General features: G+C 48.0%; 6 protein-coding genes across 6 annotated transcripts; 3 read left to right on the top strand and 3 right to left on the bottom strand.

Moving 5' to 3' along the window:
* Window positions 1-405: 405 nt before the first annotated feature.
* On the bottom strand, window positions 406-989 carry PGRI_052720 (uncharacterized protein; the record flags this gene model as incomplete). Its single annotated transcript, XM_040792985.1, has 3 exons — window positions 406-499; window positions 553-840; window positions 889-989. 3 exons carry the CDS (start codon window positions 987-989, stop codon window positions 406-408), a joined length of 483 nt encoding a protein of 160 aa, XP_040644952.1.
* Window positions 990-1,715: 726 nt separating this feature from the next.
* PGRI_052710 (NO-inducible flavohemoprotein) lies at window positions 1,716-3,008 on the top strand (the record flags this gene model as incomplete). Its single annotated transcript, XM_040792984.1, has 1 exon — window positions 1,716-3,008. The coding sequence occupies one exon, from the start codon at window positions 1,716-1,718 to the stop codon at window positions 3,006-3,008; it is 1,293 nt and encodes a 430-aa protein (XP_040644951.1).
* Window positions 3,009-4,194: 1,186 nt separating this feature from the next.
* PGRI_052700 (U2 snRNP complex subunit CUS2) lies at window positions 4,195-5,800 on the top strand (the record flags this gene model as incomplete). Its single annotated transcript, XM_040792983.1, has 6 exons — window positions 4,195-4,335; window positions 4,429-4,536; window positions 4,613-5,016; window positions 5,068-5,185; window positions 5,254-5,409; window positions 5,462-5,800. The coding sequence occupies 6 exons, from the start codon at window positions 4,195-4,197 to the stop codon at window positions 5,798-5,800; spliced, it is 1,266 nt and encodes a 421-aa protein (XP_040644950.1).
* A 533-nt stretch (window positions 5,801-6,333) lies between these two features.
* Window positions 6,334-8,044, top strand: PGRI_052690 (tubulin beta chain; the record flags this gene model as incomplete). The annotated part of the gene is made up of 7 exons (XM_040792982.1): window positions 6,334-6,345; window positions 6,441-6,464; window positions 6,531-6,556; window positions 6,622-6,663; window positions 6,718-6,772; window positions 6,843-7,298; window positions 7,349-8,044. The coding sequence occupies 7 exons, from the start codon at window positions 6,334-6,336 to the stop codon at window positions 8,042-8,044; spliced, it is 1,311 nt and encodes a 436-aa protein (XP_040644949.1).
* A 516-nt stretch (window positions 8,045-8,560) lies between these two features.
* On the bottom strand, window positions 8,561-9,926 carry PGRI_052680 (uncharacterized protein; the record flags this gene model as incomplete). The annotated part of the gene is made up of 3 exons (XM_040792981.1): window positions 8,561-8,960; window positions 9,010-9,596; window positions 9,657-9,926. The coding sequence occupies 3 exons, from the start codon at window positions 9,924-9,926 to the stop codon at window positions 8,561-8,563; spliced, it is 1,257 nt and encodes a 418-aa protein (XP_040644948.1).
* Window positions 9,927-10,407: 481 nt separating this feature from the next.
* Window positions 10,408-12,119, bottom strand: PGRI_052670 (purine-cytosine permease family protein; the record flags this gene model as incomplete). The annotated part of the gene is made up of 4 exons (XM_040792980.1): window positions 10,408-10,542; window positions 10,595-11,357; window positions 11,409-11,632; window positions 11,703-12,119. The coding sequence occupies 4 exons, from the start codon at window positions 12,117-12,119 to the stop codon at window positions 10,408-10,410; spliced, it is 1,539 nt and encodes a 512-aa protein (XP_040644947.1).
* Between the last annotated feature and the right edge of the window lie 1,997 nt (window positions 12,120-14,116).

Raw genomic sequence — 14,116 nt, 5'->3', positions numbered from 1 at the left:
TGGATAGGGGGTGTTTTCACCACTATCAATCTTGTACACTAGTCACTTGTAGGTAGTTGTCTGGATATTGAATTGTCGAATACATCTACATTTAGAGGGGATGAATTCCAAGGTATCTCCAGCATCCTTGCTATCATACTCCCAGCTCAGGGTAACACCCAAATACAAAATACGTAAGGGGATCTTTAGACTGTTATTCAATTACATTTGGACATGTCACTTGTATTACTTTTAAATCCTAGCAATATGCGAGCCTTGATCCAAACACTGTGGTTTGGTGAGATATACAAAGGAACTAGGCTCGATCCATTCAGGTAGGAGATAATAACCTTGGAAAATTGAAGTGATAATGAGATTGGGCTTCATGGCTTGAACGATCGCTGATAAGCATTGTCGTTACTGTCATTACTGAAGCCATCTGTCCGTGAAATATCCTGTCACAAATGCGAAAACTGCCTTATGGAGAATATCAATGACCTGCTCACCAACTGGCCATGTCCTGCAGCCTGTCAGTGCCAGTTCCGAAGAAATTACGCAGTAGAGATAACTCACCACGGAAGCGCCCCAACCCCAGTTATATTCTCTAGGGTCTGATCAATCAAAAGTCGCATGGAGATGAACATGAAATCGGAGAACGGCCCGCGAACCCCATTAGCGCTCATAAGAGCTCTGATAATCCCCGCAGCTGCTCCCTGTCCATAATGCATGGCCATGTTTAGCCCGAAGCGCTCTGAATCAGGTCGAGCGGGGAGCGACAGGAGGCGCTCAAGTGTATGTCCAGGGACGTACGAGCTTGGCCTACCGGTGAAGCATTGTTCTATCTTTTCTCCGATCGTCATCCTGCCTGAGTTAATGATTTTTGCTTGAAAAGCGTTGAGTATAACCTACGCAGCGACGCCAAGCAGTCCTGCTCCGCAGCCGTAGATGATGCAGCTTCCCAACGGGACGGGCCGAGATGGCCGTTCAGGGACGGTAGTGCGACGAGACATGATCTGTTTCCGTTCTACTTGATGTGAATGTAGAATTTCGCGACGATAACCTGGGGAAGCAGGCTAACAATAGCGAGATACTAAGGTGTTATCCATGGATGTCATAGCTATGACGTATTCGAGTACTGAATATCAAGTTTGTTGGAGTCGAACTCGGCTTTACGTGGCCGTTCATGGAGTGAAGTAGTTAGGGTGCATCGTAACGTCTGCTACCTCTATCTTACCTCTGATCAAGCGTGAGTTGCTTGCCAGAGTGGTTATTGGTTGCTTCTAGAATGGAACGAAGACAAGTAATGGGTGTTCATGTAGGTTCAAGAATTGGCATAAATAATCAAATAAGAGCACTCTAGGACACCATCAATGGCCACACTGGCAACAATTAGTTATAGTAGGTCGGCCAGATATTCATGACTCTCATATTTTAGTGATTAATACAAGGGACGAAGAGACGGAAAGAGTTCCGTGGTTTTCGCGCTTATGTATAGTAGCCGGGTATGCACGGATCTAGTGAAATCGCATTGTCTTCAGGATCAGCGGGATTTCAGAACAGGTCAGACTGAAATTCAGCAAGCAATTAACCTATAGAGCAAATGGCTTGAGGTTGGAGGTCGGAAAAAATATTGATAGACTGCTTTCAATGATGTCACCAGTTTATAGAACCTTAAATTTTTTTAATTAGCCCAAATTAAACCTCTTTGAATCAATATTTTCTGTAGCATTCCCAATATGTCTGCACGATTTGTTTTCCGGCGACCAGTGCTCCAGTCGTTAGTCCCAAGGGCTCATGCCTCGGTGCCACGACGGGGACTCACAGCACAACAAAAACAGATTGTGAAATCTACCGTTCCCGCCCTTCAAGAGTATGGAGTCACAATCACCACACTCTTCTATAAGCGCTTGCTAGAGAAACATCCGGAGCTCAAGAATATCTTTAACACCGCTCACCAAAAGACTGGCGAGCAACCAGCAGCTTTGGCACATGCTGTGTGGGCATATGCGGTTAACATTGACCATCCCGAAGCCCTAAGCACAGCCGTTTCTCGCATTGGACATAAACATGCCAGCTTAGGGGTCATGCCTGCCCACTACCCTATTGTCGGCGAACACTTGCTCGCTGCAATCAAAGATGTCCTAGGACCCGCCGCTAACGAGAAAGTGCTCGATGCGTGGAAGGCAGCCTACCAGCAACTCGCAGATATCTTTATCAACTTTGAAAAAGGTCTCTATGAGCAAGGTGCCAAGACACCTGGCGGGTGGAAAGGATGGCGGAAGTTTTACATCTCGAAGAAAGTCCATGAGAGTGACGAAATCATCTCCTTCTATCTCACTCCGGTGGACAAGGGTCCTCTGCCATTGTACCAGCCTGGACAGTTTGTCAGTGTGCGCTGCTACGTACCAGAGCTAGGCTCCTACCAGCCTCGTCAGTACAGTTTATCTGATGTGCCGAACAAAGGTTACTTCCGAATTTCCGTGAAACGAGAGTTCGCAAAGGACTCAAGGCCGGCTGGCCAAATCTCGAACGTGCTTCACGAATCGCTGCCGGAGGGTGCGGAATTGGACTTGAGCATGCCTTTCGGTGACTTCGTTCTCGACATTAACACCACTACCCCTGCTGTCCTAATCAGTGGAGGCGTGGGGCTCACACCCATGATGTCCATGTTGAAATCCATCATCAACCAGCAGGGTCAAGCACGGCCAGTCGTCTTCATCCATGCGGCACGCAATGGCCGTGTCCATGCCATGAAGAATGATCTGATTGAGATCGTCGCCGAAAACCCGTCGGTTAGTCGCATGGTGTTTTATGAAAACGCCGCCAAGAACGATGTGCAGGGTGTCGACTATGATCACGTAGGCCGGGTGGATTTGACTAAAATCAAAGACAAGGTTATTCTCCCAGATGCAGATTATTATATCTGTGGACCTCAGCCTTTCATGAAGGCCCAAAGCAAGGATCTGGAGTCTTTGGGTGTGGACCCTAAACGTATTCATATGGAGGTATTTGGATCCCCGCGTGATTAATAGGCGAATGGACCTAGAGGACTGGTGTCTTACTATCTTGTTGTCTCACGGGGATATTAGTGGAATATGTATGCCAGGTTCGGTGTATTTTACTTAATGTGGTGTTTGGGCATAGTTAAGAAGGAGTAAATTCCTGTTGTTTTCCAATGTTGACTGGTGTGAGATTCATCTGCAGCAGCCCGTATTGGCGTGGGAAATAGCTCTCAAAGGCGTTTGGTGCATCATGTTTCTGATCGTCTACACCCCTATCTTCTGTAATATGGAAATAATTTGAGGTATAATGACTGGCCCCGAACTCCTGGTAGAAATATAACATTTCCTTCCGATCTACACGATCCTGTTCGCCCAAAGACCTGAAAAACAATGGTATCAACATTCAGAAATGCAACTCCAGTTGATAGTGTCCACCGCCTGTGTATAATCATTTATACTAGGGAATTTCAGTGGACTTGCTGCACATGATTGTAATGTGCGGTAAATTTTCTGACTGCCCTTCTTGCTTGTTTCTGCGATTGCATAAGACTCTTCTTCTGTGACGTGGATCTCTAGGAGCAGGTCGAGCTTCTTGTACATGTTAATATACCCAGCAACCGCGCAGGCACGAGCATGAAATAGCATTTGCGGGTAACATTGTACCAGAGCTCGCAGGGTACCCTAGTCCGGGACGTCTGGATGCCAAATGCAGTAAGGGACTTCGTCGGGCTCAGATATGGTTGGGATAATACCGCTCACAATAACCCGGGCATCCAAGGGGCCCACTGCACACACACATTGAATAGAGATGATTAGTTTTGTTAAATTCAAATTTGTCCCTCATTAAGCGGCGACACCACAATGGGGTAAGTTGCGCGACATATGTAGTACAGCTCGCCCTTAAATGCGAACAGAGGTAAATTGAGGACAATCCAAAACTAGGAGCCGAAATGCCTTCCGTAGCAAGTTCATTACCTATACGAGGTAAGAATTGAATCTTGAAGCTCTCCAGAAGTGGCGGGACCCACCCGTGAGCACCTTCCGAAACGCCGCGCGCCGAGAGATCTGTTCGCGCGCGGCTTCCTATCGCAAACCGTTGACAAGATTCACGGTCTTCCGGTCTTCCGATCTTCACATCTCTCCGGACATAGCGTCTGTTTATCAAATTCATCTCATCTGTCTTTCAGCGAGCTTCCTGACTTGTTTTGTCATCATGGATTTCCCGACCGACGTGGCGGAGTTCGATAAGGACCCGCGCATCTCATTCTCCAAGCTGGACAATGGCTACTTGCTCGAGACAAGTGATGGTCGCGAATTCCTGTTCAATACCATTCTGAAGAGATGGGTCGAATCGGTACGTGATACGTATTGGCATGTTGGCGCTTTGCGACGGGCTGTCCACATGCCGGCCAACAATCCCTGGTGCTAACATAGCTTGCAACTTTAGATCGACGAGGCGCTCATCCGCAAGCAGCAAGGATACGGATCGGACGACGGCGAGACTGAGATTGTTCATCCGCGCGATCGTAAGAAGCGAAAGAACTCGCATGACGAGGTAAGTGTACCAGTGGTCCTTTGTGGCAGCTTGATGGCTTTGATAACTGACTGCCTTCTCTTCTTTCGCCCTCTAGATCAAGGAGCCCAAGCCCAAGAAGCCTCGTGTCAACACCGCTGTGTGGGTTACCGGGATCCCCGTCGACGCTGAGCTATCGGAAATCCGAGAGTTATTTGTGAAATATGGAATCCTCGCGGAGGAGCTTGATACCGGAAAGCCGCGAATCAAGATGTACAGTGATGAGAACGGTAACTTCAAGGGCGAGGCTTTGGTCGTGTACTACCGGCCGGAGTCAGTCGACCTCGCGATTCAGTGTCTCGACGAGACAGAGTTCCGATTGGGTTCCAACAACCCATCTGGACCGATGCGTGTTCAGGTAGCTGACTTTTCCTACAAGCGTGAGAAGGATGTGGAGCCGAAGGCTACCATGACCGCGCAGGAGAAGAAGAAACTCAAGGAGCGAGCCGAGCGATTGAATAAGTACGTTTGTTGATCACGGCGGAGTGTTTCATACTAACTCGACTGCGATAGAAAACTTTCCGACTGGGGCGACGACGAAGCTGAAGAGACCCTGAAGGCGATGCAGGCTGCCCAGGAGGCAAGCCGCCATGTGGTTATGAAGCATATGTTTACCCTGGAGGAAGTGGAGGTTTGATACCCCCTAACTTTTTCAAAGTTTCCTTGCAATATAGACACATGGCTGACGTGTACTTATAGATCAATCCGGAGGTGCCTATGGATATCCATGATGATGTCCGCCGCGAATGCTCAAAGATTGGCCATGTGACCAAAGTGGTGGTTTGGGAGGGTGAGAGTCAAGGTGTTGTTACTGTCCGATTTCTGTCATCCGCCGATGCACGTCGCTGTGTTCAGGTAAGCATCTTGGTTTGAATTCGTGTGATTGCAGCTACTAATGAAATTTTAGATCATGAACGGCCGCTTCTTTGGAGGAAGAGTTGTTATTGCGTACATCTGGGATGGTGAGGAGAAATTCAAGAAGTATCATGCCGGTCGAGACGCCGCGGGTAAGATGGCGGACCCCCTTGATCTGGATTACGAAGAGAACGAGCGCCTTGAACGGTTCGGAGACTGGCTCGAAAGCGCCGACAACCAGCCCGATAAGATCGAGACTGGTAATCTCAAGGATGACGAAGTCAAGACCAGCGAGAATAACGTCGGCAATGATAACACCAAGAAAGATGAGACCGATAACGAGGATGACGAAGTCAAGACCAACAGCGACAATGACGCTGGCAAGAACTAGTCCAACGAACCGAAAACGCCGAGATTCCATGTGACCGTGTCGAAAACGGCGAAAGGAACCCACGCAAAGAAACTGAAACGGTGGGAACTATGTACCAACTGAACGAATCCCAAACGGCGAGAGCTAAGGGCAAGTGAGTACTACCATGTGAAAGGAAAGCGACACCCAATTCAACGAATACCCAACATGTACGATTATTATTTTTCTGAACTGAAAGGATTGAAACATTTGAAACATTCAATACATTCTATTAACTATAGGTAGTATATAGTAGATGTAGTATGTAGTCCACTATGTAGTTTGTATAGTAATCCAATATCACGCGCCAAGGAAACGCAAAATGTGGTTCGCACCTCCCCGAGTCCCGTGATGCGGCTATACCCAATTGGGCCTCTCCCCCTGAAGTTCAACTGTTGACTTGTTGATCCCACACACACCGCTCAACTGGCCTTGTCTTTCTCTTCTTCCCCATCCCTCCTAACTTGTCACCGGTTCTCCTTTTTTCTCTTCATCTATTTTCTAATACCTTCAAAATGCGCGAGATTGTATGTTATCCCCCTCCAGACGCGTCTTTTGTTTTCATACGGCCCCTGAACCATGACCCCACTCTAAACAGAGATCTTTTGCTAACTTGCTCTAGGTTCACCTCCAAACCGGCCAGTGTGTAAGTTCGACCCGGAACATTCTTGGATACCTCGATTCGTGAGACTAAATTGGAATTGGGTTATAGGGTAACCAAATTGGTGCCGCTTTCTGGTACGTGCCTAGCTTTTTTTTTCCCGCGTTGGGTATCAATTGACAAGTTACTAACTGGATTACAGGCAAACCATTTCCGGCGAGCACGGTCTCGATGGTGATGGACAGTAAGTTAATGGCGACGAATTCTCCAGTGGATGGCATGTCTGATATCTTGTTAGGTACAATGGTACCTCCGACCTCCAGCTCGAGCGTATGAACGTCTACTTCAACCATGTGAGTATAGCCGACTGGGAACCGAATAATCGTGCATCAACTGATCGGGTCTTTTTCTTTGATCATCTAGGCTAGCGGTGATAAGTACGTTCCCCGTGCCGTTCTGGTCGATTTGGAGCCCGGTACCATGGATGCTGTCCGCTCCGGCCCCTTCGGCAAGCTTTTCCGCCCCGACAACTTCGTCTTCGGTCAGTCCGGTGCTGGTAACAACTGGGCTAAGGGTCACTACACCGAGGGTGCCGAGCTTGTTGACCAGGTCCTCGATGTCGTCCGTCGTGAGGCCGAGGGATGCGACTGCCTCCAGGGTTTCCAGATCACCCACTCCCTGGGTGGTGGTACCGGTGCCGGTATGGGTACACTCTTGATCTCCAAGATCCGTGAGGAGTTCCCCGACCGTATGATGGCCACCTTCTCCGTCGTCCCCTCCCCCAAGGTCTCCGACACCGTTGTTGAGCCTTACAACGCCACCCTCTCCGTTCACCAGCTTGTTGAGCACTCCGATGAGACCTTCTGTATCGATAACGAGGTATGAAACACGTGGGAAAACACTGACATCACGAATACTGACAATCATAGGCTCTCTACGACATCTGCATGCGTACCCTCAAGCTCTCCCAGCCTTCCTACGGTGACCTCAACCACCTGGTCTCCGCCGTCATGTCCGGTGTTACCACCTCCCTCCGTTTCCCCGGTCAGCTTAACTCCGATCTCCGCAAGCTCGCCGTCAACATGGTTCCCTTCCCTCGTCTGCACTTCTTCATGGTCGGCTTCGCTCCCCTGACCAGCCGTGGCGGCCACTCTTACCGCCAGGTCAGCGTCCCCGAGTTGACCCAGCAGATGTTCGACCCCAAGAACATGATGGCTGCTTCCGACTTCCGTAACGGCCGTTACCTCACTTGCTCCGCTTTGTTCCGTGGTAAGATCTCCATGAAGGAGGTTGAGGACCAGATGCGCAACATCCAGAACAAGAACCAGAGCTACTTCGTTGAGTGGATCCCCAACAACGTCCAGACCGCTCTTTGCTCCGTTCCCCCCCGTGGCCTTAAGATGTCTTCCACCTTCGTCGGTAACTCCACCTCCATCCAGGAGCTCTTCAAGCGCGTCGGTGATCAGTTCACTGCCATGTTCCGTCGCAAGGCTTTCTTGCATTGGTACACTGGTGAGGGTATGGACGAGATGGAGTTCACTGAGGCTGAGAGCAACATGAACGATCTTGTCTCCGAGTACCAGCAGTACCAGGAGGCCTCCGTCTCCGAGGGCGAGGAGGAGTAGTAAGGATTCCCCACACCACCCGGCCTTCGAATACGACTAACGATTTTTTTTTCTCCTATTTTTAGCCTCGCTGAGGACATTGTTGATGAGGAGGTTTAAATAAATCTCCTTTGAGATTTGTTCAAAGTAATACCCTTGTCCAGCCTACATTCTCTACCATTCGGACCGGCTTTGCGGGCGCAGGCCCCGAACCCAATTTGTTTGAGCGCTCCTAATCTACACCCTTTTTTGTCTATTTTCCTGCTCGGCTTGGGGTGATTTGTTCGAACCCTTCCAGAATAGCACATAGTGGAAAAGCAAGTGACGAAATGACTTATTATGGCCTATTAAATTGTGTTAATTGTAGTATTGAATGTCAAGGTTGGTGAGACAGTTATATGTTATAGTACTCTTGACTTGTGCCTTCAAATGCCTAAGGTCGTGACATTCTCATATACGCCCCGCTGGATCAAACAACGCTATGCCTATATCCCCAAATCCCCGTCTCTTATCACTTGTCCCTCGCCTTTCTACAGCTCAATGAAAAGGACATTTCCCAGTTCGGTACCCCTTCAACTCTAACAAAGTCTCATCCAACTGCTTCCTCCCTTTGCCCTCAAAATGCTTCGGGCCAACATCCGGAACACGATATCCAGTGGGATAATACTTATCCCCTTCGTCACCAGGCAGAGGCCGTCCTAGCGCCCAAGTCAGCCATGCTGTCGGGCCCCACCGATTCCAAAACGTAGGCTTGACATAGTACGGTGCCGCATCCCACACTCTGAGGAAGAAGCGATTGTTTTCATCAGGCTCATCAGTAAACGAAGCGTAGCGCATAAAGTACGGTCGTGGCAGAGCCAAGTAACGAAGGAATAGCTTGCGCGCCGTGAGCACAGTCGAAAGAAGTGCCGAGCAGAATGCCGAAGGCGGCTCATAGCTGTATAAGTGTTAGCATCTATAATCAAGTATTCCATAGCATCACATACTACATCGCCTTCCTAAGCCTCTCATCCATCATAAACGAAACAGCCTGCAACCCAAACGGATGCAACATGCTCGGCAGCATAAAAAGCAACACGGCCGTAGTCTGATCCGCCAACTCCCGATTCTTCACATGAGGCACCATAAATTGCTTCTCATACTCCTCACTCCAAGCATCAAGTTCCTCAAGCCAATGAATCCCATCCCGGAATCCCGTTTTCCCAGACGGTAACTTGTCATAGCTAATATCAAGCGCATCACCGGCACTCTTCCAGAAAGTCCCGATAGCACAGCGCTCCATCTCACTCAACTGACGCCACTCATATTGATTAATAAAGCGAATAGGCTGGATCGCAAACAACGCCAGCGTAAAGAGCATATCATCATCGAGGATCTTGCCGGAGGCCCTGTATCCGCTGTGTAGATAGCGCGTACGGGCAAGACCGAGATAGGCGCGTTCCGAAGCTGGGTGGTTGCCGATCATTTCCTGCACGAGGACGCTTGTATCTGTGTATCGTTTTAGGGAGGTTTCCGGGCTGGAGAATTGGGTTGTTTTTGCGAGGAGGGTGGATATTGAGGGGATGCCGTATGTCTTTGGATTGAAGATTATATTAGAAAATGTAGATGTATATAAGATATGATTGTTTCATACTCGGAATAAGGCAAATTGTAAACTCTTAATGAAGATGAGTGGGAATTCTAATTGCGCGACTTGTTTTTGGATTTGGTAGGCGTCTTCGTCGGTCATTTTTGACATCGACTCGCGCGTTGGATAGTCATATTGTTTGTGGAGATTGCGGAGACGTTGGAATCGGAGGGTTGTTGTTGCTACGGGCCAGGCGAGGAGGAGCCCGACGGCGTAGGGGAGTATTTGGGTTGTCATGTTCCCTACGGGGAGGGAGGTCCAGTCGGTGTAATTCATGATGAATTTGGGAGGGACAACAGGGGTGGGGGTTTCACAGGGGTTTAAATAGTCGCGACAAGTCCATTTAGGGCCCACAAGGTTTATATGTTGGATCAGGTGGTTAGGTGATGATCTGCAACGTACATATCCTTAAGAGAATTGATGAGAATGTTATTGGATGGTCTCAACCGCGGGGTACACGGAAATACCGAGCCTCGGGAGGTGAAAAGGAGGTTTATCAGGGGTGTATGTATCTTGACAGTATCACACTCCATATGTTGTACTCTCAAATATATTAGAAGTGATAAAGTTCTCACTGAATCTAAGGACATTTCTTCTTAAACCAATCATAAGCCCTGGAAATAATTTTGGGTTATTTAAATTAAGACTATGGAGCCTGACAGGATCACATGTCTTCCCAGTATATATATATATATTCCTTTTTAGGGAAATAAAATGTTCTTCTCACGATCATTATGCCATATAAAGAGTAATACAACTAACGACCAACAAATTTGAGCTCCAATACCCGTAATGGTGGGAAAAAGATCGCAGTAAAACCCGCACCCAACCAGAGACCAAGCTCAGCTCCGCCAGCCATCCGCGCAATGGGGCCGATATAATACCCCTGAGACTAAAATCGAAATGTCAGCAAAAAGCAACTCGATTCTGAACATAAATCTTACCATGCCAACGATAGCACCAGCCCACCCAATAAGGAAAGCAACTGCCGCTGCAATCCCCAAAGGTAGTTTATCACGACAATTCCACTCAGACCAGTTATACCCTCTATTCCGGCGAAAGATCGTATGTTCTTCAAAGACAATAACAACAAACATCATAACCCAATATCCGATCAGAGGCAGGAAAGACTTGAACACTTCGTACAGCCGGTCCCGGCCTCCCATCGCACATGCGGCATAAATAACCGTAGCAAGAGTCGTGAACACCGGCCGGGGAACTTTTCCAAACATCCCCCCAATCATCTGGAGGTTCATTCCCATGGAGTACGCCCCGGGAGTATTGTTAGCAACCAAGGCGAGGACATTGATAACAGCACAAAATTTCCCGAATCCCCCAAGACCGTCATACGCTACCATCAGAACTCCTCCAGGAGTGGCGGCGTGCTTGGTCGCAGAATGAACCGAGCTAGCGATGACGGTTCCAAGACCAATGCCCATAAGGAGAACAACCGACATGCCGCTTGTGGCGGCGAAGACTGTGGCTAGGAATGTCCGAGAACTCTTCATCTGCGGCGGGAGATAGACATAGTAATCTGCGGCGAGCGGGGCCCAAGCGAGGGCAATGGATAATGCCAGAGAGAAAAAGGTGAGTCTTTTGGCAGTTAGGTTCTCTGTCGACATTGGGGTTTGGATGTTGAAGTCGAAATGAGGTCCTGCGGAACCGATCATCACGCATATCACCAGCAGCTGTGGTAACCAGGCGACTCTGATATTGATTAGAATTTGCATTCAAGTGTCCGGGGGTGTTAACGCGTACCGCTCGTATAATTGGAAGATTTTCATGCCAAAGATGGCCATAGCCCAGCTGGAAACGGCGACAATGATAATACCCACTATCACGGAAAGATGGCCACCAGAGACCACAGACAGAATCTGGCCACCGACGACACTGTTGACCATGCTATACCCGATATTGGTGAAGAGGTTCAGGATAATGCAAGCTTTGCTGGGATAATAGCCCATGAAATATCGGGCCACGATCTATCAATCGTGAGCATCCGTCCTCTTAATAGCATATTCTGCAAATCATCGATATTCGATACAAACGTACCAAAGTTCGATTCCCACTTCTCGGTCCCCATATACTTATAAACCCAACCGTGCAATTGCCAGCTAAACATCCAAACACAGCACAGAGCGCCGCATCCCTAAAGCTGAGCCCTAACACAAGTGTACCCATTGATCCAACAACGATGTTATTTGTCGCCAATGTCATGCTAAACCACATTAGCAGCATATGAAGTATGGTCGAAGGTGTAATTTGTTCTCGATTTTCGATAGGAATAGGCTCGATCCCCCGACTCTCCACGTTCTTCATGCTTGCAATCCATCGTTGCCATCTTGTTTGCACGGGCTCAGGCTTGAGGTCTGTATCATTGGAAGAGCTATTAGAAGCGCTTTTGTCGAGGTTGAAACTCAAACTCTCAATAGTAGGCGAGCTATGGGCTTTTTCGACATCGGTCTTCATTCTCGGGTACGTGGAGTATGCGGGATTAATCTGTTCGTGAACAGAAACTTCCAATCTGAACCCGCCGATGGACAAATGCCGAGTCTGTATATTGTCGTAAATCCAGTGTCACGAAAGAGGGGAATGAGCCGAACACGAACAGGGGGAGCTATGGTATGATAGATATAAGAGAAATGGCACTCAGGGCCAGTGCACTGGCCGTTGAACCCTGACATCACATCTACCCAGTGAGACGGTGTAACGGACACAGGGGAGACTGGATACAGACGCATTCCTTAGCAATCAAGGCACCACCCGAGCAGCTCTCGAGGGTATCCAATGATGGGCACTGGAACTGTGATGAGATAAGTCGAACGAACACGCAGATCGTAGGTCATTGATCGCCCTGTCGAGAGAAAGGGAGTTATCAAGTTTTATCCCAATATACAGGTTGGGGAAGGAACTTCGTGCAATATCGACCGTCGACATCCACCAACATACCCGCACATACTAAGTGGAGCTGTAACCACCTCATGATACCATCCACGGAAGGGATAGGCCCATGACAGACATAGCATAAAAGATAAAAGTCCGACCCTGTGATCCGCGATACATTTCCGTATGGGGTAAGTGGCATGCTGGAAAGCTCCGAATATGCATGCACTGGAATGTTGCAGCAAGGAGTATGTATTCACGATCCTATACGATGCTCAGATTTAAAAGGGCTGTTAAGTGGAGGATGATCAGCCCGAAGCTCTGAGTGAATTCCATGACAAATGTATTCTGATTGATGCGGGACGAATAGTTCCCGATGAGCTTTTGTGATTCGCTCTAGCTGTTGGGGAAGAAGGTCCGAGGGAAGGGGCTCTTTTAAATAGCTCTAATTAATGTTTGTAAGCTATTCATAACTTGGTTTACTATTTACAAAGGGTTTGTCGAGGACTGTTCGGTTGTCCTCGGCATCGCTATATCGCTTATCTGAGGACGAGTTGATTGGTACATTGTACAGGGGGGGATTATTTAGGCTTGAGCTGTGTTACGTGCTCTTTGGAGCAAATACCCCTTCATCTTGAACTCTCTCATCGTCTTCTGTGCTCACCGAAGACTCGATGAATCCCGAATTATGTATTACGTAGCTCAAGTCTTTGGCTCAGATCATTTCCTACAAATTCAGCCAAGCTTTTATTTGATCTCTTCTGACCCACAAGCCTAATTCCGTGAGGTAGATCTGTGAAGGTGAACTCTACGATCTTATCCTAGCTTCCTATGCGTTAGGGAAATGCGTTAGAGAAATACTGATTCGTTAAAAGAGGGGGCTTACTTCCCATGGCCTTTTGATAATATAGCGCGTTATACTCAGGATAAATGCAGTATTATATTCTATAGTGGCTTTACAATTCGAGCTGCTATTATAAGGCTCAGAATTTCCAAGAAAGTGTGTTACAGCTATTGTACTCTGCTAGCTTGCAGATGCTACGTCCTAAATTCTGATCGTACGTACTGTGATGATAACTTGATATACTTCAGAATATGCGACAATGCTTGATCAATGTCTGCTTTTGTTTCTTTGAATTGCTTCGCGGATCTGAGCCTGAGATGTCATGCTAAATGAACAATGCAGCCTTAAAAATTGGACGTAGTTTGCCAGAATCCTTAGAATAACGACAAATATCTTGATGGATATAAATAAATACCGTAGGTCCCCTAAGTGCCGAACAACTCCTTTTATCCATCGCTCAACTTCTTCACCAACGCTTGTGAGACCTTACAGCTTCTTGGACCAAGTTAAGACATCTATAAGTAGTGGTTTATTCTCATACACTTATGGGTTGGTCGTTGGTTGCTGTTAGTCGAGTTTTTTGTCGCGAAGGTTGTTAGTTGAGAAAAGCCAGGATACTGAGAGCTGTCCACCATATCTTTTATGTCTATTGCTCTCTCCCTCCCTATCTCTCTCCAAGCCTTGGGCCCCTTCACTCAACACGTCCGCAAGAGCTCAAAATGCACGGCTGCCTCACCGA

Source organism: Penicillium griseofulvum (assembly GCF_001561935.1).
Source record: "Penicillium griseofulvum strain PG3 chromosome Unknown contig_84, whole genome shotgun sequence".
Taxonomy (NCBI): Eukaryota; Fungi; Ascomycota; class Eurotiomycetes; order Eurotiales; family Aspergillaceae; genus Penicillium; species Penicillium griseofulvum.
This window is presented reverse-complemented; position numbering and strand designations above follow the sequence as displayed.